The 24,240-nt window shown below is 43.8% G+C and overlaps 1 protein-coding gene across 6 annotated transcripts; it reads left to right on the plus strand.

The window, feature by feature from the left end:
• Window positions 1–199: 199 nt before the first annotated feature.
• LOC117138974 (protein encore) lies at window positions 200–22,613 on the plus strand. Of its 6 annotated transcripts, XM_033301034.1 has the most exons (14): window positions 200–433; window positions 10,908–11,344; window positions 13,263–13,911; window positions 13,969–14,061; window positions 14,126–14,282; window positions 14,380–14,533; window positions 14,596–14,919; window positions 14,977–15,191; window positions 15,616–15,972; window positions 17,414–18,326; window positions 18,388–18,994; window positions 19,052–20,760; window positions 20,823–20,922; window positions 21,034–22,613. In XM_033301034.1, exons 2-14 carry the CDS (start codon window positions 10,931–10,933, stop codon window positions 21,087–21,089), a joined length of 5,748 nt encoding a protein of 1,915 aa, XP_033156925.1. In that variant the 5' UTR covers window positions 200–433; window positions 10,908–10,930; the 3' UTR covers window positions 21,090–22,613. The 6 variants fall into 6 exon arrangements, with proteins under 6 accessions (XP_033156925.1, XP_033156922.1, XP_033156924.1 ...); XM_033301031.1 differs by having other exon boundaries at window positions 13,263–14,061; XM_033301033.1 differs by having other exon boundaries at window positions 13,263–14,061; window positions 14,141–14,282.
• The last annotated feature ends 1,627 nt before the right edge of the window (window positions 22,614–24,240 follow it).

Genomic DNA, 24,240 nt, shown 5'->3' on the forward strand with positions numbered 1-24,240 from the left:
TCTTTATCTTCATTTATGTATAAACAAAACAATAATTTATGAAAAGCAATGTTTACCGTATTATATTTCTAAAAATTAAGTTTTCTAATTTCTTGTTCTATCGATATTTATTGGGACCGACTTGCATATATCGATATTGCAGAAGTTTCGATTAACTAGTGAAATATCTGGCAGCATTAATATCGAACAGCCATCGCTTTTTGTGCCACCTCTAATAAACATATATATGTTTTAGGGCCGCGAGTGAAAATGCGTGCCACAAAGGCCTAAACAAACTTGGAAAACACCGCGCAAAACGTCTTAAACTGTAGTGCCGATTCCGCATATTGTTCGCCTCCCCGGAAAAGTGTGAAAATCGCAGATAATCAAAAGGAAGAGCAATCAAAGGAAAAGCAACAACAACGACTCGCCATGGGCAGCAGAACTGAAAATGGTGAGTTTCTAAGAAAATGTCCCGAAATTTCGTTAGAACTGTCCCTTTTCTCGGAATGCTTGTTCGAAATGATGTGAACTTAATAATATTAGTGCGCTTATTATTACTATTGCAACATTTACGGATTTTGCAGCCGCCGGTTGCGGTTGCATTTTTAAGTGCACTACATACACACACATGTGCACATACAAATTTATCACCTCGCATGTATGTATGCATGTGTGGAGTATATGCCTTTTAGTAGTGCTGCCGGGAAGGTCCCGTTATCTGATTCCGGGCGGTATGTCTAATTGGAGTTGTTAGTTGGGATTTTTGTTCGCCGAGGAATTGCATTGGAAAAAAGTTGTAGCATGGCTAATACCAGGAGTTCATGGTCTTGACGCTCGCAATAAATAGTCCAGCATTGAAAATAATAAATTATGCGGTTATTGGTAGCAGATTGTTAGCATATTTCCTTACGTACTTTTAATATAATAAAATAAAATGTTATTATGAAATGAGAAATATAGCTAAAAGTATGGGGTTTTACTATCAAATATTTAAAATGTTGATCCTAAATATCGGGTTAGTGAAAAATAATGAAAATGTAATATCTATTTTGCAAATAAGCATGTTTTATTATTCCAATTGGAATCGTACCCACTAAAGGATGCCAGTTTGTTTGTTGTTTTTTCACATACAATAGTTCTTTGATGCTATTCTTTGATGTAAATTTTTTTTTAGAATTATTTTTTATTTTTTTTTTATATTTGATGTAAATTTTTGTGTATAAGCTACAGGATAAATAGTTTTGAAAACTGCTGCTGCTGCAGATCGATTACAAAACACCGAAAAATGTGCGTTCCAGTTCGCTAGGAACCCTCAACTTCTGGTGACATATCGCATTCTTGCCAACATTTTTGTAAGTTTTCTTCCTCTTCGCGTTTGCTCGATTTATAGAGAATGCTTTTGTTTGTGTTTAAAATAGATTCGAAATGGCTCTTTGGCCTGCGTCCGCCATTGTCGGCGTTTTCGAGTGGGTTTTATTGAAAATCTATTTTGCGAATCATCCGACCAGCCCGGCTATATCTCCCCCCGCCCCTTCCCTGGTCGTTTCTCACATTTGTCTCCAATTCTCTTACATCGCTGGCGTCGCAATAGTGTCGTCAGTTTTTTGTTTATTCGCTCTCCCAAACACCGAAACCCGGGAAAAATAGTTCTTATTTTTGGTAAATCCACACAAAATTTGCTTGAGTGGAAGCGGAGATTTTATCTTATTAGTTATTGTAGCTTCCATCAAAAAGCGTAAGTTTAATTAGGAATGTTTAAGTTTTGATCTTTAAATATCTGCACCCATATCTGGACTCAGTGATTTTTCAATGCAAGTGTCCACTGTACTTCATAATATAAATTATACTAAAAACGTCGCTGTTTTGTTTCTCTCTGTTTATTGTTTTATTCGGATACTCGCATCCAATGATTCCACCGATGATGATATTTTCGGTCGATGATGCCGTGATGAGGATGATGTATCTTGGCTGATGCTCTAAACGAAATGTCGTCGTTGTCACACAATGTTGTAGTTGTTGCCTTAGTGGCTGCTGCTACTTAGTTAGTCGATTGTGATGCGCTCGGATTCGCTTCGGCCGTCCGTTTCGCACTCATTACACAAACAAAAAATATTGAACACAAGTCTTACTGCAAAAACTCGCGAAACCGAAGCATTTTTCATGCGAGAATGTCGAGAATTTGTGTAAATTAATTTATTGCCTTCGCTCATGCCACTTTCTATACCGGATGGCATTTTATTTGCATTTTTTGAAACACATTCTGGCAGGCGCACATCTTTTGATTTCGCATTTCGATATTTCGGCAGGCAAACTCCTTTAGTTGGATGTTTATTAAGTTAGTTAGTTAAAGTTAAATATTTATAATCAGCATAATTGTTTATTAAAAAACATTGGTAATTTTCTACCTTTCCTAAGAGCTAATCTGATGCCTTGAATAAATCATAAAAAATAAATATATTTCTGCATACTTCTAAACACATTTACAAGCGTTTTATGTTTTCAAGGTAAAATTTAAAAAATGATTTTTTTATATATACACTTAGAATAATTAATATATGGCTGATTACTTGTCAACGAAGATGCGCTGTACTTTATTTAGTCTGCTGCTTATGAATAATCGCCTGTGATAAGAGCAGACACACATCACATCGGTTACGCCAGTTTTGTTTTTGATTTGGATTTGGCTCAAAGAGCCCCATCAGTTCCACACACCTGCCCCACCGCTGTCCTCTGTAGATTCCGCAGACAAAGTTGCGATGCCAAGCGAATTCTATTCCCGTAGAAGCGAAGGAGGTGACTGGGTGGTGGCTTTAGGTCCGTGCAGATGCTTTTTGCATATTTCATAATTCCCGCAGGTGGCCTGAGCGCGGGGAAACCCGAAGACAACAATCAAATGGCCCCAAATGTCGGCTCCCAGGTGCCCCTTTTCGTATGCAACGGGCATGTCTCATATGCCAAATGAATGAATGATTGAGGAGACTGAAAGTCTAGCTCTTCTACTCCTATTCATATTTTCCCTTTAGCTATGAGCACCATTTAGCCGTTTACAGGACATCTGCTAGTCAGGATTCTGTGTTCGCCAGCTGTGCTTAGCTCGGCTTTTCTGCGCTCTGCCGCAGAACTCAATGGCTGCTTAACGTGGCCTTAAAAGTTTTGGCCGTGTGTCAGCTAAAACGAAAGCAGAAACGATAGCTTGCAAAAGTTTAAAGATCTTAAGATACTGAGCTGCTTGATAGTAGACATTTAGATGTGTAAAATTGTTTACGTTACCAGCAAGGATTGTAAAATTACTATTTAAACTAAATGGTAATGTTAGTCGTCATATTGTCGAATAAAATCTGTCATAATCAGGGTTTTAGTAAGAGCCTTTTTGGTTGGAGGCCCGCTTGAATGAAGACTTCTTTGGCTGGCCTCTTCCATCTGTCTGTCTGGGTCAAGTGAGTGGTGGCGATGGTAGCCTTGTCCGCCTTCCACCTGCTTTCTTGGCCAGGCGTGTGTTGTTAACACCTTTCATGGCCGTCAGGACACGAGACATGGCATGGCCCAGTCATTGTCACAGGCAAATTAATTAAAGGACCCCCTCTGGGCGATGTCGTAAAGCATTTAGCATTTTAATTGCGCCGTAAAACGAGGCGGGGGCCGTCGTACAGCCGTCGAGGTGTTAAGCAGGTGACAGGGGGTCAGCGGTGGGTTAAGGGGGTCCAAAGTGGATGGATTCACCCGGGCAAGAGTTGACTCTGCTTTGGCATTTGCCGGCTAATTAGATTAGATTTGCTTGCTTAATATTCCCCAGAAGGATCGTAAGAAAAGGCCATAATGGCCACCTCTCTGCTCAACCTTCATTTTGTGTAGTGCGAAGAACCTCTGACTAACTTAAGAGTGATCTAAGGACTATTATGGAAACATCACTTGCTTCCTTTTTAAACGATTAAATGGGGTTTACTTTAAGCCAAATACTCAGAAAGTAGGCAATGAAGTTCTATTGTAAATCAACAATTCAATCAATCGTAAGCAACATATCCTTTGCAACACGACCACTTTTATTCAATTAAATATACTTTCAATGTTCCTGTTGCAAGCACTGCCCTTTCATTTCACTACCAATACCTTAATTTCCTGTTACTAACTGTGATAATTCTGGTAACCTTTAGAGTCACCGGGGGGAATGCAGGTATTACAGAATTTAAATTGAATTTCCAGCAGGAAATCAGTGCAGTTGCATCTGCATATCTCTGCCCTGTGGGCCAACTAAACTGGGCCAACGCAGGCCACACCCACTGGACACCCCCACGCCAACCTCCTCCCTGCCTAACCCCCCTTTTGGATACTGCAGTTGCCTGCGGAAGTGACAGACGGATGCTGGTAGTATCCTCGAGTCCTCGCATCCTCGTACTCGGCACTTGGCCTCGAAATACGATGCGCTTTTAAGCTCACACGTGCGACGGAGCTTAAGCTCGGCCCCTCTCTTTCTGCGGGGTATGAACCTCTCTTTTTCTATTCGCATATAGCCCACTCTTTCGCTCCGGCTAGCCCCCTCTCTTTCGCTGGAGAGCAATCTCTCCGTGTTGACCCAAATAAGATGTCGTAATTGCAGGCGAAAGGCGCGACATTCACGAATATGCAATTACATTAACCGAAGGGAGGAGAGAGACAAGGAAGCAACAGTCTCGTCCTTTGTTTCCCTCTCTTTCTATCTCTGTTTCCCTGCCATCGTTCCCCGTTCCATTCCTCGTATTCCCAGCATTTTGCATAAATTATTTATTACGACGCATTCGGGGAAACGCATTTTGCAAAGGAGGCGACAAAAAAGTCCTTTCAAGCAAAAAATTCGTGATAAGGGGGGAATGCCGGAACTCATTTGGCTAATCGATGCAAATTATTTTGCAATTTGCCAGAGCGAGATGGTAGTTATGGGAGATGGGAAGTGATAAGCAGAACGAAAGAGATAGATCGCTGGCGCAACTTTGATTAAATTCAAGGTCCCGCAGGGCAAAAAGTCGAGCTTATTGCGTTGTTTGCACTAAAATTATGTTGCATACTTCGGGGTGGAATCTCTATGTGCTTCTATGGTTTGTATGTGTTTGTAGTGGAATCTAGGACACGCTTCACCTGACTTTCAACCCAAAATTGCGGGATGCAGGTTAGAATGCACATGAAAGGATTTTGATAAACTGGAAAATAATACAAAACTAACTGGGGCGCAATATACAAAGTTATTAAAAAAGGTTTATCCAGTTGAATATTTATATTAAACCTATTGGCTCGTTTTATATTTGCTTTCAAAATTATTTACTTTCAATAGTTGTAAATATATTTATAGTTTATACGTTTATCCCTGTGGTACCACTGTAAGTAAAACTTGGTTGGAAGACCAAAAATGAATATTACTCCTGGCTTACCATTATTGGCAGCGACAATGAAAAAAATGTCCTGTCGCCTGCTTATCGCTCCTTTTTACTCCAACCATCCCCCCCATAATATTCGCCCCTCAAGGAACGAGGTTCTAAAAGCTTTTTTATTGCCCACTCAAACGATGAATGCATTCATCATGAGGAAAGGGAGGAGACTCAGAGGCAAATAAAATAACTGGCATATCCCGTCAGGAATCAAATGCAATTTCAGGCTATAAATTGACAGATATGCAAGCGAAAAAGAGATGGGAAAAGGGCAGTAGAACGAGACGGAAGAGCTTCAATTGATGGACACTTTTTTGGTCAATTTGCCAGTGATTTGCGAGGGTAATTGAATTGGAAAAAGTTTTTTGTGGGATAAAGAGTATATGATGATTTATGGGATAAGTTTTAAGTGGTTTAAAAGTTGTTTACTTGGCTGGAAGTGTTCCAGAAAATTAAGCTAGAAAACTATATTTAACGAAAATAGACAATCTATTTCGGTTTGGGTTTACAGCTTTAAAAGGATATGCAATAGTCGAATATTTTCTCTCTCCACTAAAACTATTTGCATTCGCTTATCTGCTGGCTTTCACACAAGCAATTTGATTAAAAGTGTTTGAAACCGAGATTTAGATTGCTGTGATGAAAAATCTCTTTTAGTATTTACATTCAATTAAAATTGAATTCGATTTCCAGGTATAGCATGTTTTGTTTTTCATCGACTTTGGTGAAGTTTTTGTTTTACTTTTTTGTGCCATAACATTCCTGTTTGGCACGTCGCTCCCTCTCTACTTCTGCAGGACTCTCTCCCCTTGCCTCTCACGCACTTATGCTCACATATCCAAGGTCCTTTTGTGGCCTGCTAGGAAGTGAAGCCACAGAACCAAGCAGGGATATAGGGATATATAGGCAAAAAACGCAGAAAAACACAAAGGATGAGATGCCCAGTAACCAGAAGAACTACAACAACTGCACTCGCTACGCAGCGCACGCACACGAACGCACCACGAAGGACAATAAAAGCAACAACAATAGCCACCAGGAGCAGCAGCAACTATAGAAGGAGTAGATGAGAACACTGACAAAAATAATGCCGCAAAGAATATGAAATTATTAATAGTAATCTATATTGATTATATCGATTCTTGTTTCCATTCAATAAGCAATCAAAAAATTATATTTTTCAATATATTTAAGAGTTTAGAACTACTCCCAAATGTAGGCTCTAAAAGTTGGGCGCCAATTATTATTACTATTTAAACATTTCTATCAACATTGTTAGGAATCCCACAGTACTTTTGTGCATGGCCCATTGAAAGCATAATTTCTTCGAGTGATTGCAGAGTGGAGAGTCTCGAGCAAATGCCACCCCAATAAGCATTTTGCCTCTGGGCCATGGGACATCGGGCGAACTATATGGTAGGGAGGATATCTACAGAGAGAGAGGGGGCTAGGGTGTGGGAAAGAGAGGGGGAGACCCATACGCTTTAACCTGTTTTCCGCGAAGCTTTTACGCACTCGCAGCGCTCTCTTTTTGCGTGACCGAGAGCAAAAGAGAGCGAAAGACTCGCTTGATTTTTTTTGCCACCCTTCTGGGGGAAAAGCACAAGCACGAAGGAGGAGATTTTCAGCGGAGAGATTCTAGAGAGAAAACCAGAGGAAAAGAGACCTTCCGCCAGCGAATTGGCCCAGTATCCATTCGGCCGTGTTCCCATAATGTCCGCCAGCGGTCGTCGCTTTTGTCGCAGCCGTTGCCAAAGTTGTCATTGTCATCCGTACCAGCAAACGCAGCAGCAAAAGCAGCAGCAGCAGCAGCAACATCAGGCAGCAGCAACTAGCAACTAGCAGCAACATTCGCAGCAGCAGCAACATCTATAGGAGAAGCGGAGCAGCAACAGCAGCAGCTTAAAAATACATTTTTCACAATGAAGCAAACGAGCGGAGGCAAGAAAAAATTAGTGCCCGAGAAAATTAGTTTTTCAAGAAAAAATACAAAAATAACAAAAAGAGCGAGTGAGAGGGGCGAAGAGCCGAGAGAGTGAGACGGAGAGAGAACAATGGTCGATGGGGTTTTTGCGGTTGTGGGGCTCTGTTCTTCGGTTTTCGCTTCTCAATACAAGAGTTGCTGGTGGAAAATACAAAAAAAGAAGGAAAACACAAATGGCACGCGCGTTGAAAAAAATAAAAATATCGGTTTTAGAGTGAAATTGCAGACACCGAGTGGTAAATGGATATGTAAAGCTGAAAAGGAAGCCCCTTTGCCGGGCAGAGTGTTTAAAAATATATATATAAAAAGAAAAGTGCAAAGAAATGTGTGCGAAAACGAGAAAAAATGTTTTCGAGTCGCGAGGAATTTTCATTTGCTTTAAGACAATTTTTTCCGGTGGCCTTTTTGGTGTATTATACATACACAGTCGCACACGTTTTTCCCACACACACACACACTCATACGAGAGTTCGGGTCTTTTTCTCGGGTTCGTTTTTCATTTCGTATTTTTCTTTTACAGCCTTTTATTTTTTGTATTTTCTACATTTGGTGACGTTTCAACATACAAACTAGTAAGAGTTTTCCGCGCGAGAGGTGGAAAACTGCATGCTTGGAAAATTTCATCGGCTTGTCAACAAATTATAATCGTTATTTGGCTCTGGGTGGAAATGCACGCCCCATTTAGCCCTCATCTTCTGCTGCTTCCTCCCTCTTTTGGGGTTTTTCGTATGGCTCATTTTCCATTTCCCTTCCGCCGCCTTTGCGAGTGCATTGCAGCCAACTTCCTGCTCGAGCTTCTAAAGTGCAGGCACGCCATGCTCTCTCTGGGTATGCACTCGAAGAAAATAGTGGTTATAATTAATTTTATATTAATATATATATATTATATTAATTTTAGATGGGTTTTGAATGGTTTGAAATATAAGATACAATACAACAGTCCATTTCGTTCAAATCTTGTTGATAATGTACTAACCACTTATATTAGGACAATTTCTGAATATTTTCCTCAGTGTACTATTTTTAAGGCTCTTCTTCCCTTTGGATTCTCCCACGCACGCGCTTTGGAGCTTATTCTCCGCAGACTAGACGACCGCAACACATTTCCTAGTACTCGTCACTACGGGGAAGCTTTTTGTTTGTCGCTTTGAGCGGCTGGCGGTCCAAAGGAGACACCGATAGGCGAAGAAAGAGAGGGCGTGTGTAGTGAGTGAGTGAGCAGCTGTAAACAGCTAAACAGCAGGAAGGCCAAGTCGTAATACCACGCCACATGCAACCCATTATTCCGCACCCCCTTCTCCGGATTCTGAATCAGACTCCTCACCCGAATGCAATTTTGCGACTCTTGTCCCAAATTTGGTTGGCGAACTTTGTCGTTGGCTTTGCCTTCGCCTCGTTTCCACCGAAAACCGTTAGAATGGGGAAGGAAAAGCGGTGGAAAAACGAAGACAAAGACGTCGTCACCTTCGTTTTGGTCGTGTGCCACACGTCGTATGCGTGTTTCTTTTTAAGGCGGCTACGTCATCTGTCACCTGCCCACTTTTTCGCTTTTCTCTCGTGCGATTCTCCAAATCTCGTTTCTCGCTTCTTGCTTCCACTCGCCTTTCGCATTTTTCGCGGGTATTTCCCAGAATAAAAGATTCACTGCGACTGTCATGGCATTTCGCATTTGGCCAGGTGTTTTTGGCCCAAAATGGGGGAGAGCCTTCTCGAAACCTTCATTCATCTATTCTTCTGCTTTCCTCGTATTTGTATTTTATATTAGTGTTAGTAGAAAACAAACGAAAGGAAAATGGTTTTTTGTCATAATTTGTAAAGCCTTAAACGGAAAGTCATTTCCTGTGATTACTTTCTTTTTTCAAAAGAATGCAAAGATCCTTTAGCTGTTATACAACTTTTTGGGAACTTTCCGTTGCCCTTAACTTCGCACAGAAATTTTTAATTATATAAACGAAAAGAACAGTAGCCCCCTTATTCAAGATTCAATTACTTGCCGATGCAAACACCGACTTGCCTCAGTTATTTATGCAAAGTCCATTCAACTCGGACAGATAAACATCAAAATTTGAAACAATTTTTGGGAGTTCAGCTCAACCCTTTCAGTAGGAACAGAAATTGGCTACCTACTCCATAAATTGTGACAATCAAAAACTCAAGATAATTACGCTGAAAGGGAACCAGTCGCTTGTTACGGGTGTGTGTGTGAGTGGTGTCCTTATAAGGATATTCGCCAGGAGCTGAGGTGCCCTGAAGATACAGAGAGCAGGCGAATATCCACCCTTCTAATCGTGCCGAGGGCAATATTCGCATCATGAAATTTTCTCGGCTTTCCGTTCGTGCAGTTTGAATATCAAAATAAATCGTAAACAAGGTCATATTGTCTACGAGTGTGTGATACACGGATACACAGTTTTGCCAAAGGGATTCATTCTCTCGGCTTCCGAATCGCTCTCTCTCTCGGCTGCGCGTTTTTCTCTTTTGGGGAAAAGCCTTCGATTAAACTTCCTCCAACTTTGCAGATGGTAAAATGTGTGCCACAGGAAACAACAGGATGTCAGAGAAATCCTCAAAGAATCCGAGCTATATAGACAACCAGATGGAAATATCTCAATAAACATAAACAAACAAAGAAACAAATAACAAAACCGAGGAAAAGGAAAAGTCGGCGAGAGAAATAATCACAAACAACCAGAAAGAAAGAAAGCTTTAACTAAAATATTTTTAACTATACAATATACATACATATATAAATTAATTATAGAAATAGCAACCTAAGTGTTTAGTGCGTAAACGAATTAAATTTTAAACAAAATAACTGGGAAAATCGAGCAAGTGTACAGACCAAAAAGTGAGGGCAGCTTCTGATTTTCGGTGATATGGTGTAAATGTGATAAACAACGTTCTAAAGAAAACAACAAACAAACAACCAAATCGTTTTAAAACAATTACCACAATAACGAACTAAATACCTTAAAATAGTGTTTTATTTTTCCTCCCTTCGCAAAGTTTTTTGCCACGAAAATCCAATACAATAACTATTTATCTACAAATACTAAGCCTTGCATCTTATAAACAAACCTAACTAATAGTAAACTATTCTAAGTCGCACAAAACCAATGCAAATCGAGTGAAAACAACAGCGTCAGAGATTTTTGGTTCAACCTTTTTTATAAAAAAAATATTCTCTCAACTGCACTGCCGCAACTTTTCGACAAATATGATTTTTTTCTGAAAGAATAAAAACCAAATATTCGTACAAATATAAACTAAAGGAAGAACTAAGCAAAAATTCTTATGAGCCGCAGACAACAAACAAAAAAATAAAAGACAAAACTAACCAATAACGAAAATTTGTTAACAAATTTTTGGAGCTACATAAAATCCTGTAAACAAAATGCAATAGTTTAACTCACATATTGAGGTAATCACGATGGGATTTCAAAATTATTAAAAACATTTTCTTTGTGTATTGATATTTGTTTCTTTCAAAACCAATAAGTCAATTAATACATTTATTTATTTTTTGCGCATCTTTTCCGTTTCAGTACACTTGACATAAACTGTGATTATGAGTTCCACAAAATCTCAAGTAGCCCTAGCTACGAATATTCCAACCAATTTATCCTCCGCCGCTTCTGCCTCAACAGCGGCCGCTGCGGCCGCCGTTGTTGTTGTTGCCAGTGCCAACGCCGCCGTTGCCTCAAGCGCCAACTCATCGGGAGTAGGTTCAGGATCGGGCCCGGGATCGGGAGCAGGAGTAACAGGACCAGTAGCCGCAGGCGCAGCCACTGCCGGAGCAACAGGATCAACAGTCACAGCAGCAACATCCGTCGCGGCAACAACCTCCACTTCCGTTGCCACAATCTCAACCAGCTGCAGCAACAGCAGCACCAACAACATCAACAACAACTGCGGCGAGGAGTGCCAGTCGGCGGCCGGATCCTCCAACTTGGGTCGACAGAACAGCTTCGGCAATAGACGAGTAAGTATTGCCGAAGAAACTCAAGACTTTAAGCTATAGAATCTTAAGGATATATAAAGGGATATTACTTATATATACCATTTCAGGATATAATCTGTAGAGATATTAATTCAACTTTGTAGTTTCGAAAATAATATCTTGTGGTTAAGATACATCAGTCGTAGCTTTCGAAATCATATTTGTTTAAGGATGGCCCATATATGGATTACATAGGAAACCATTTTGAATGCCTTATATGCCATGTTAAATAGGTTACTACTATATGGTTCAAACTGGTGAGTGCAGGGATTATAGAACAGCTCTATATAGGTCAGGTCTGGTCAGGTGTCGCGTTGCAGTTGGGTTCTCCTCTTCCCACTCAACATCCTTTCGGCCCTGCTCTCGATTTTCGCAGCTCTCTCTTGCAGTGCCCGTGGTATCTCTCCGTGTCTCTCGCAGGATGCACACACATAAGTGCAGCCATGAACTGAACTCTCGAGCTAAGGATACACGCCCAAAAAACGTCTAGTAAACTGGGTCAGGTCAGTGGCTGTCCAAGGGGGAGTGGTGATGGCTTATGACGGGGGCATGGGGATTATGGTTCTGCGAATCGCATTTGCTGGAAATTCCCCAATCGACCCCGAACGACTAAAGTGTTGCAATTGGTAATCGTGTTTCTGATTGCTCCTGCAGCAGTTCGTTGCTGACACACAATCGCAGACATTTCCAAACGCTTTTCGCCAGCAGAGTTCAAGGTTTTTGTGTGAGTTGGTGGGTGGTTGGTCGGTCGGTCGGTTGGTTGGTTGGTTTGACGTTCCGTCGGCCGGTTGCCTTGGTTAACTGCTCATGCAGGATTTATCGTCAATCATTGTTTATGTGCAGGGCGATAGAGTGGTTTTCCTGGCCCCCTCATTTCACCCACTCCCCAAATTATGGAGCACTCACTGGCAAATGCTGCTGCTGCGAGGCTCCAAGGTCGATTTATTGATTTTTCCCACAACGAAAATTAAATGGGTGTACCAGATTCCTGGAAATCACTTTGAATGCCAGTTTCAAGAACTGGAAAATTAGCTAAGCGCCTGAAGGCTAGGCAGCAAAGTTTTTCATTCAAACAATCTTTCAGTTTGCACTAAGCTGGCTTGCCTTTAAGTAGTAAGTGTGGAAAAATTGTAAGAAGTTTCCGGAACTCTTGTGGTCCGGAAGCTATTAAAAACCATCCAAGTTTAGGTTAAGTTCCTAATTTCTTCTTATTGAAACTTCAAGTGCTAACATAGCCTGTTGGCCACGTCAAGTGACTTCAACAGCTGATTAATGAGGTCAGTTTCTGTTAGTTTTCGTCCAGCAGAAAATCAATGGGGGAAAACAAATATCCAGGGAACGTAATTAATGTGCCTGATGACTAAACTTGAACGATTGGACGACAGACTGAACGCCTGACTGCGCTTATACTTTGGTTTTTATCCTGCCCTTCAACGCGCGAAAAATGTCAAAAGGCAATCCTGGGCGGACTCCATAAGGTATACATATCGTGTATAATATTAGCCTAGCACGGCAACCGAGCGGAGTATACTTCCCTGTAACCTTTACGGAATTTCCCGTGTGTGGGTCGTTTGTTTTTTACATTACAATGAGCCACACAATTGCATCATGGTTTGATTTTGAACACCTGCCTTTTGTTAGTATATTCGATGCATAGAATATGAACTGTACATAACCAAAATGTAGTTATGGTAAATAGAATTCAAAAGTAGCTTCTGTTGACAATCGAAAATCTAAAAATCACTTTGTAAATTCAACATTTATTCTCAGAAAATCCAGGGGCATAGCAGTTCCCGGGCTTTGAACGTTTGACTGCTTGCTCATCTCTGGTCAACTTTGACATTCGTTCTTTACTAATTCGAAACTAATCACCTCACCTGTCGCCTGCTTTTGCTTTCAGGGCAACATGAAGGGCAAACATCTGACGCGCAGCCATGCCATGCGTGAGTCCACTTCGCCACCTCGCACGCCAACGCCGCGGGCTGCCTCCGAGCAGCAGCAACAGCAGCTCCAGGGGGAACCCCACGAGCATAACAATAATAACAATATCAACAGCAGCAGCAAAGCACAATCAGCTGGAAGGGGCAACTCGCCGTTGATGGAGACGCCAGCCGTGATTGTCACTAGTCAGCAACCGCAACAGCAGCAGAGTGTGCCACCAAAGCCGCAGCAGAATGTGCCACTTAGCAATGAAGCGGAGTTCCCAAAGCTATCGCCTCCAAAGAAATCCGGCGGTCAGCACAATCGCACCAACAGCAACGGCAGCGGCATGGAGTTTAATAACAATAACAACAGCAGTAACAAGAAATTCGTCGTTGATATGAAGGCCAATGGTTTGGACAACAAGCCACACAACAACTCGTCTACGGGTGTGATCTACAACTCCGGGATGAACTACAAGGCGGCGGAGCGGCATGATCGTCACGAGCGCCACGAGATGTCCAGCCAGAACAGCAATCTGAGCAACAACCACGACGAGGAGCCATATCACTATGAGCCCAGAGGTGGAGGAGGCGGCAAGAAGCATCGTGCCAACACCAATGCCAAAGGTAACAAACCACGGTTGAAGAATCTCGGTGGAAGCTCATCTGGCAGCATTGATTTAGGAGGAGGCGGTGGAAACGGAAATTGCAACACCATGTCCAACAATGGCCAATCCAACAACTCGAGCAACAACACCTCGGGCTTCATATCGCGCGGTAAGTGGCGACTTTTCGTCAATGGCCAATACCATCACCCAGGCTCATCACTCACTGATTCTAGTCTTTCATCAATCAGAGAACTCGAGCGAGCAGTACACGGACTATGGCGGAACAGATCTACTGGTCTTCTTCCGGGACACCCTCAATAAGAACCCCAAGGATCGCAACATCCTCTTGAAGATTGAGAAAGACCTAATAGACTTTGTCCAGGAAAATAGGTGAGTCGTTGGAGTATAGGTGATTTAACCTGCTTTAAACGACGAAAATGGGATAATTTGAAAATATCTAATCATACTTGTGCCTTCTCTCTTGCAGTCGCGGCTGTGAGTACCGCTTTCCGCCAGCTTCCTCCTACAATCGTATGCTGATCCATCGCACTGCCGCCTTCTTCGGCATGGAGCACAATGTGGACACGGAGACGCAGCAGTGTGTGATTGTGGCCGTGGCCAAGAACACGCGCATACCGGAGGTACTTAGTCGCACATGGAGCGCATTCAATATACACTAATTACTTAATCAATACTTTTTCAGATCCGCTTCCAGTCGCTGGTGCGCGACGATGCACGCAAGTCAATTCTGAAGCGGGACACGCACAGCTTCGATGAGGTGCGTCAGTCACCGTACTTGTGCCCTCTTTCTCTGGATCGCAAGGCCAAGAGCTTCGAGGAGCGGGAGGAGGACTACGATAGGGCGCGCAGCCGCATCTTTAGTCGAACAGGGGGCAATCATGAGGGATACTCCGGAGGTGGCGAGGAGGAATGCTACGGTGGTTGGGAGCAGCAGCAACAACAGCAGAAGCCGTCTCAGCCACCAAGACCCAAGAGGCCCAATGGAAAGATGTTGCAGATGCAAAATGTATGATTTTCCATAGAGTATCACAAGAATGCAAGTAACTTATATCTGAATTTATAGTCCACGGAATCTCGCGATGGCATGCGATCCGGTGGAGCCGTGCCCAAGTCGCACAACTTTGGCAACTACGGAGGTCCGCCTAGTTCAGGAGGTCCTGGCAACAATTCCATGCCTCGTGGCGACTCAACAAACTCGATCAAAAGCGGACGAGGCGGCTTCGCGAAGCAGGACTCAACTGGCAGTACTCCTTGGCGCCTGTCTCCTTCCAGCAGTGGGTGAGTAGCCCCGAAGTCTGTCTCTTCAAAATCATTAATTGTAACCGGTTTCACTGAGACAAGATTCAAGCAATTTCTTATTTTGTTTTACAAGTAACGAAAATTCTCTTGGTAATAACTATAGTAGTTTTATTATATGTTCCACTTAGTTATTTTAAATTTCATTTTTAAGCAAAAGAATGTACTTAAAGAATACTAAGCCTAGTGAAGCCGGTCATGATACCATGTCCATGTACCCAAACTCAAGTCGCTCTCGCTCCATTTCTTTAATTATGAATAATTTTAAATTGACAAACTTAAAAATACCCCCCAAAAAATCCAAACCAAAAAAATCATTTTTGTATGCAATCCCAACAACAACAACAATAACAACAACAAATGAACCAACCAACATATAAACCAACTCGAACTCCCCACCGTCCAGCTACAAGACCCGCACCCAGTCCGTGCGCTCCGACTCCGTAACTCCATCGCCCACGGGTTACGGCAGCGACAGGCAGACGCCGGAGTTAAACCATCCATCCATGGTGAGCCACAGCCGGGTGGCACCACCCATGTCATCGGGTGGTGGTGGTGTTGGCGGCGGCGGAGGATCAGGAGCAGTCGCCGTGTCCTCCGTGGAAATGGGAACAGAAGCCACCGGGGCTGACCCGTCGTCCACATCCAATTGCTCGTCGGGAACGTCGGGACTCGTCTGGGCCGTTACAGACATTTCGAATGTGCCAATTGGCAGCCTCCTCATTGATCCGCAAACCCTCCAACCAATTGTCAATGCAGACGGGTAATTTACAAAAACTAAACCAAGAAAATTAAACCACACAAACAACTAAAAAATATAATACAGAAATCGCTGCAAAATTATCGCATTCGTTTACTGCAATTGCTTTTGGTATAAACGTTTATTTAATTTTTCCTCGATTTACACATATTCTAACTAAACAATTCACAAAGCGACAAGTGCGGCTTTAAGACACAGTTTTATATACATATATATACTGTTTTCCAATATATTGGAGAGACTTAGTTAAACGTTTTATCTTTCAATTAAATCTACTTATTGTTAAAGAGAAACTTTTAGTAGTGCCTTATCCTAATTGAATTTGTATACAAACAATACTAATAACTATTTTGAATATCAAATTATCTTAACGTAATACTTATTAAATATACCTGAGTAAAATAATTTTATTTTGCAAACTCGCCAGAGTTTTGATAAATAATATATCCGTGTAGTTTAAACAAATAATATAACTATCTGTGTTCAATAATCAAAAGTTATTTGCTTGAAGCCTAACAAAATATTTAGCCACATTTAAATTATCCTTATATAACTTTAGCCTTGTTACTTAATATTATTTATCAAAAATATTAATACGTTATTATATGTGAAATATGCAATATTCATAGCTTTTCATTTTTCGTAAGGACGACTTATCGATGTTGTTTTTGTAAATTATCTGCCCAAACTCGAACAAAATTACCCGACACCACAGCGCAACACCAGCTGCTATCGAATATAATTATTCGCCTCACCTGTCTATACATCTCTTGATCTGTGACTTTACTACCACGCTCATTGACACCATATTTACACCAAATCGAGAGTTATTCCACAATATAAGTCAAAGTACTCCACCTTTCATGCTCTAAAATAAAATCACAAAGCTTGCCTCTTCAGCGTTGATCGAAAGTTTAAGATTTTAAGCTATCGAATGAATGAGTTGAATGTATCGTGTGTTGTCGTCTTTCGTCTGCCAGTGTTATCGTCATATCCTAAGTGTTGTTTGTTCAATTTGCATATCGCATTGTATCAATTCAATCAATCGAGCCATTTGTTGTTGTTGTTTTTTCAATTACTCTTATATAATATTCAGTGTCTGTCGCTGCCGTCGCGTCGCTAACACACTGCAAATAAAAATATAGACAAACCACAAGACTGTGGAAACTATCAGCAGCCGCTTGTATCGACTGTACCTTCCTTTGAAATAACTGCGATTAAAATAGTAGGAGTGTCTACATTTCATTTTATTAAACACACAGGATTCCTAATCCTCTTAAACATTATTTTAATCGCAGTCCTCTACTCTCTATTCTTAAATTTCCTATTCGAACGTTGCATGTTGCCGAGCGAGAAAAAATACCCAAATAACACACTCAATCCTATCAGTAAAACTATGTTCAAATATGTATAAAAAGCTAATAATTACATTCGATTTTTGCAGTTCCATTTACCACTACGACCCGTCCAACCTGCCGCCCAACCAGGCGCTCCAGCACTCGGGAAATCAATACCAGTCACAGAACCAGGGCAACTCCTCCTCCGGCGGCTATAACAACTATCGCAAGTCGTCGCCACATCAGCAGCAACAGTCACAGCAGCAGCAACAGTCGCAGCAGCATCATCAGCAGCAATTGCAGCAGCCACAGCAGCTGCATCAGCAGTCATCACAGCAATATGCCACCACTGAGCTGTCCTGCAGCTCCACCGAGAGCTATGCGGAGGAGGAGGCGCAGTCCCCTGGAATGGAGTGTTCTGAGGGGTACGAGAGCTACGAGCAGCAGTCGTTGCCTATCCAGCAGCAGCTTTCCGGCAATGGGGATTCGGCCAGCACCAAGGGAGATGATTGTGATAGCCTGGCCAGTGCTACCGTTTGCCTCAGCATCACCACCTCCACATCCACAAAGAACTACGACCGCATCGAGGTGCAGAAGTACAAGAATCAGGCCACCAGTCCGAACATACCCGCCTGTTGTGCCGTGGGCGAAAAGCTTGAACTGGAGGCTGCCTTGCCGCAGGAGCAGGAACAGGAACCTATGGCTGGACCCTCCTCGTCCGGTTCCGCCACCTCCTCGGTGGGTATTACAGAGCTCCCATCCAGCCAGACACCGCTCCCAATGGTGACTCAGGTGAACTGTGACCTCCAATCGGTGTCGCCCAGCACCACGCCCTACAGCCAGTGCGAGGTGAAGACTCCTAGCCAGAGTCATGCACCCAGTGCCGCCGTCGAGGAGCCCAAGACCACCACCTGGACGTACACACAGAGCTACCAGGCGCCAGACGGCTCCACCGTCTTTCACACTACCACTACGCCCAATGGGGCTGCGCCCTACTGCGCCACCACATATCAGCAGGGGGTGAGTCTATCTACAGATACCAAATTATATTCACAATCTGACGTTATGATTATCCTCTTAGCCCGATGGCAGCATCTATGCGGTTCCACAGGGCATGGTTTATGCCGCCTATCCGCAACCAGGCGTAGGCACTGCCGGTGGTGCCTCACAGCCGCTCTTCCAACTGACCACCAGCAGTCACCCGCCCGCTCAGACAATTTTTGCCTCCCCGGAGGCAGGCGGAGAGATTCCTGGAGGCACCTACATGATACCTGTCTTTGATCCGGCCCAGCAGCCGCGTGAGGGACTCATCCCGGCGCAGGCTATATACCAGACGGGCCCGGGCGGACCGGGAGCCACCACAGTGATGCCAATGACGACGGCGGCTGCCTATCCAACGGCCCAGTTCGCCACAGCGGCTCCAAATGGCGCGCCGATATACCAGGCGCCGCTTATCTACTCCAGCGAACCGGGTGGTGGAGCACAGCTGCAACAGCTTCCCATGGCACCGTATCCGATTCAATACTCTTACCCGTACTACCACCCCATCTCGTACTATGTGCCCCAGCAGGCAGTGGCCGCCGCACCGATGGTAGCCTCACAGCCGCAGGTGGGTCAGGCTCCGATGCAACAGCCGGCGCCGCACACGGGAGCTGGAACAACCACAGGGCCACCAACGGTGGTTTCAGGTAAATATGATAAAACTTGTCCCTAAATCGTACAATTAATAGAGGTTTCCCTTTTAGTTTCAGGCCAACAACACCACCAGCCGCATCAGCAGCACCATCAGCAGCAGCAGCACTCGAGCAATGGATCCGTGGTCACCTCCAGTGCATATGGCACTCGGGTTAAGCGCACACCAGGCGGTGGCTCGATCCACTACAACCCCAGCTACACACCAAGTTCGGTGGCTCATGCCGGTGGTGCCCATCATCCGTCAGCGGGCTCTGCCCAGATCATCGCTGCGCCGGCGGCCAGCACAACCACATATCATGCGCTGCCTACGCTGACGCTAGCCCACGGTGGTCCAGCGACTGGCACGGATCTCAGTGGAGCGGGTGGTGCCCATGTGTACGCTCTCTCCGCCCAACACGCCACCGCGCTGATCCCAACGAATATCTTCCCCTATGCAGCGGCGGCGGCGGCAGCAGCCGGAGGGCCAGGAGGTCCTCCAACGGCTCCCCAGGTAGTGCAGCAGGCACCACCACCCCCGCCACAGAGTGCTCCCCATCATGCTCTTATCACAGCGGGTCCGTTTTATCCAGCAAATGGCGGAAACATGGATCAGGGTGCCTCTCAGTCGGCTCCTAGCACTCCAGCGGCTCCTGGAAGACAAGCGCCGCTGTTCAGCACCCCGCCGGCTCCAAACAATGGAAGCAGTGGCAGCAGCAGTGCGGGTGGCGGAGGGAACAGCGGTGGCTATCACAGCAACAGCTCCACGCCGCACTACTACCAGGGCCAGAACAGCAACGAGGGTTACACCTCGCCTTATGAGAAGAGAAATCATGGAGGTGGAGCCTCAGGAGCACACTCAGTGGGAGTGCGTAAGCCTTACCACCCAGGTGGCTACAACCCAAGACATTCGGTACCACTAGGGGGCATCCCCTCTGGAGCAAAGACTCCCTTGCTGAACTCCAACAACGAGCCCACGCCGCGTGCCTCTCCCAGCAGCGTAAGTTTGGGTGGTGCTTCTTCATCCGGTGGGGCCAATTCCTACCAACATCGTGGGCCACCACCACACACGATGGGTGTGAAACGAGATAACAAGCCCAACCAACTGCCGCTGATCAGTGGACCACCGCCTAGTTATGCAGCGAACTCCAGCCCTGGAGTTTCTAGCTACGAGTCCAAGCCACCGGTGCGCCTGAATGCCGGAGCCGCTAGTTTCCGGAGTCAGAAGTCCCTGAACCAGGACTATCGACGCAGTGTCTCCCAACGGAACTCGCCCAGCGCCAATGGAGGTGGAAGTGGCAGCCACGAGAGCAGCAACAACTCGCCCAACAGTATTGTGGGCAGCCAGAGCAACAGTGCTGCCAACACGCCCAACGCAGCAGCCCCACCACCACCGCAGCCACAGCCCACGCTGGTTAGCCACACTGGAGGATTTGTGGTGTTGGATCAGACCACCGGAGCCGCCATGAATGCCTCGCCGCCATCGCTCTATGGCGGCGGCGGAGGTCCAAATGCAGGAATAAGTGGAGGAGCAGGTGGCGCTTCGGGAACGGCAGGCTCGAATGGTGGCCATCAGCCGGGTGGCGGCGGTGGCGCCCGCTCGCACATTCCCACTGCCCAGCTGCACCACAGTGCCGCCGCTGCCGCCGCCGCAGCTGCTGGCAGCCAACAGGCCACGGCGGCGGTGCTGAGCGGCGTGGCCGCTGCTGCCGCCCTCGGCGGCTACAATCCAAATGGGGCGTCCGGTGTGTACTTCAAGTATGGCCAGACGTACTTTGCCCATGTGAGTGAACGCTGAAAAACATAAATGGTCACTTTTACTAATAAATTTACATTATATTACAGCCCTCGGTGGCCTTGCCCAACAGTCGACGATCTCCGTCGAACGATATCCGGCCTCAAATGGCGCAAGTGGCCGGCATGTATCCCACAATGATGATACAAGGTGAGGACAGCTTCTAAGAAACCGACCCTCCCTGCTCTTATATTGTCACAACATTGATTAATAAATTTGGAAATAAAAACAAAGCTAACGACTTGCATGCATCACTTCCAGCGCGTCATCCCAGTCGCCATCCGAACCCGAACTACAAAGGTTCGCGTCCGCGGTAAAGCCTGCCGGAAAACCGATATAGGATACCCAAACAAAGCAAAAACTACATACACATAACGGCATACCTAAGATAAATATAAATAGCATCCTAATCTAGTGGAACATAACGTAGTTGACAACATAAAACCAGAGGAAGTGGACCGGACAAACGGAAGGAAATGGAAGAGCAGCGCAGGAGGAGAATAGAACTCGTCGAGTGCTGGCCGCAGAGTTGTCGGGCACCATTGGTAGCAGCTGGCGAGGAAGGGGGCGTGTCAGGGACTCAGTCACCAATTCACCAGTAAACCAAACCAAACTATCCACACACCATGAACACCACTTGAGAGCCGGGGAACGAAACAGAGCAAAGCCATCACTGTTATCTGTTATCTTCCGCAGCAAGCGATGGGAAAGGGGGGAACCGACAAAGCATAGCATATAGCCTCTATAGTTAAGGAGCATTGTACGGATATAGGTACAATAACTGAACCGCTACAGAAAGAAAGAATTGAATGCTGTATATTTTGTGCCATTACAAATAGTCTTTAATAAAACAACAAAATCGAGTACCCGGAGAAGCAATAAATGAACAGACACACACAAAGACCCCCCCAAAAACGGACTTTCGAACTGAACACTTGACGGATACGTAACTTCCACTCCCCTTCTCAAGCATAACATAGGATATTCAGGTAGACTTTAGTTTCGAGAAGAGAAGTTTCTAGAGATGGAATGGAAAACCTCAGTTTGCACGCTAAAGCAAGAGAATCTCCTGGAATTCTCGAATACTATTTTAACCTCACTTACTGCAGAGCTGCTACCAAAAAACCAACAGCTGTTTTCCAAATTTCAAATATCGCCTTGCTTTGGTGTGCTTAATTGAATGCGTTTTAATTATGTTAGAAATCTCAACCGAAAGCAGAAGCGTGAACAGAAACTCCATCAACCAAACGACAGACCGGACAGCCTGGCCCTCTGGACCCAAGGATCCCCAAATCTGCCGCCAGAATTGGGGCGAGTCTTATATCTAATTTTGTTCAGCAAAATTCGTGAAAAGCTCTTCGACACAAGTCTCGACACAGCCACTAAATCTGTTTATTTAAGACCTATAACTTCTACAACTAAAATACGTCTATAATTTAGCGAGTCAATTATTATTATTTTGTAATTTTAATTAATGAAAATTTGTTAAATTTGATTTTTGATTTGAATTTTTGCCCTATTACGTTTATGTTCTTTCGAAATAGAATTTCCGTTTAATTTTCTGTTCCTTAATGCAAAGAAGCTGCAGCTAAAATTCGTTATTACTCGTAAGCAAAATAAAAACAGACAATGGAGTGCGATCAGTAGAAGATGGAGAAGTCAAGCAGCTATACATTTATTGTTAAACAAAATAATTAGCTTAGCGTGTAACTACATATGTATATGTACCATCTAATAATATATAGGCAAGTGAAAAGAAAAGAAAAGAAAAGAATACAAACAAAATGCGAAAATCGAAAAGTATAATAAAAAAGAAACCACATGATTAGTTAAAGTTAAAACTTGTGTTGCCTCCTCTTTCCGTTCTTACTCTATTTATTGACTTTCCACAGCATCTGGTTATGATTTTCCTCATTTCCGCTTTTGTACAACGAACTAAACAAGCAATGGCAACTTCTCTCGCCCGCTCGCTCGGATCTTCTAGAACTGCATGTCTAAATGTACATAACAATAATTTACACAAATCAGAAACGCGACTACGAGTATATACAGATATATACTATACATATAGTGTGTAAGTAGGTTAGTGCCGGCCAGTCTAGAGTTTTGGATCTGCCAAAAATCAACCAGGATATCTATCACCCAAACGGCAACGCTAGTCTCGCTCCAAAGCAATCGGTCATCTATCATTTTCGAATCCTGAAGCACTAAACATTAACATTATCCGATAAGTATGAATAGCTTTCGACTAAGGTGCGCTAGGAACTCAGCTTGATACTTGATACTTGATAACTCATATATAGCATTGTAGCCGATAACACAACACAACAGTACCAAATAAGTTAGTGAACAAAACTGCTCAAGATTCGAGTCTACGGCCCGAATGATACTTATTATTGTAAGCACCGAATCGTATTGTACCAGAAAACCACACAGAAAACGCTTTGTTGGCCAGTCCCGCGCCAGAGTAAGGAAATTAGAGTGCCAGGATCGGATCGGTAGCTAGATCGGAGGTCAGTATCCTGGAGTATCGAACATTTGCTCCTGTTGTGCATTTCTTTGTTTGTTGCTCTGTTTGTTAAAGAAACCACAAAAATCGTTGACGACTAAAGAATGTTGAGAGGGTTAGGAGAAAAGGTAGGGATAGTTGGGGGAATGGGAATTGTGCAAGCGATGGCTGGACAGGCGCGAAATATGTTATACAATATACTATTATTATTATTACTGCATCATGATAATTCGGTCTAATTGGTAAAGGCAACACTGTAGCTCCGAACCGCGACATCCAAAAACCAGAAAACCAGAAACCACAGCAACCAGCAACTCGAACAACCAAGCATGCAATGAGATAAAGACACAAAAAAATGGGACGAGGGCGGCGTTTTTACCGACGAGGATAACTCTAATGATAATGATGATGGTAATGATAATTATTATTAAAAAAAAAACAAAATCCACAAACCAAAAAAATGTATTTATTTATTTTAATTTATATATACACTAGAGAGTTATTACAAATATATATATATATACATAATGTATAAGGAGAAAGAACAAAAAAATGCGTTTGCAATGGGGGAGCGAATCAAACGATTGCATAACTAACCTATCCTTCTTTACAGGATTTTTTTAAATACAAATTGTGAAATATTCCCTTAACAAATTATTAAGTTCTCCCAAAATTATTCATAATATAGGCTAAAGGTTATCTTTCCCTCAGGAACATTCAACATAAATTTTCCCTGGCCAAACAGCTCAACTTGGCCAATGATTTATGGACTATGAGAACGCATTGGACACTCGCTTACCACCACAAAATGATGTCCTTTGGCACATGTTACCACACAAAAACGGGCCATAAAACGAAACTTGAGCAAACAGGCGCTGGCCAGGAGTTGTGCAAACAGCCGGGAGGGAACTGGCTATATGTAGGTGCATTTAACCATCTATTAAACGTTGTCCACTCCA

This window comes from Drosophila mauritiana, chromosome 3L, assembly GCF_004382145.1.
Source record: "Drosophila mauritiana strain mau12 chromosome 3L, ASM438214v1, whole genome shotgun sequence".
NCBI lineage: Eukaryota > Metazoa > Arthropoda > Insecta > Diptera > Drosophilidae > Drosophila > Drosophila mauritiana.

Bases quoted from the DNA above. Each gene is read 5' to 3' on its own strand.
- LOC117138974 (XM_033301031.1), top strand. From the start codon at position 10,931: ATGAGTTCCACAAAATCTCAAGTAGCCCTAGCTACGAATATTCCAACC. The intron at 14,062-14,125 runs GTAAGTGGCGAC...CACTGATTCTAG, and splicing joins CTCGGGCTTCATATCGCGCG to TCTTTCATCAATCAGAGAAC. The intron at 14,283-14,379 runs GTGAGTCGTTGG...TCTCTCTTGCAG, and splicing joins GACTTTGTCCAGGAAAATAG to TCGCGGCTGTGAGTACCGCT.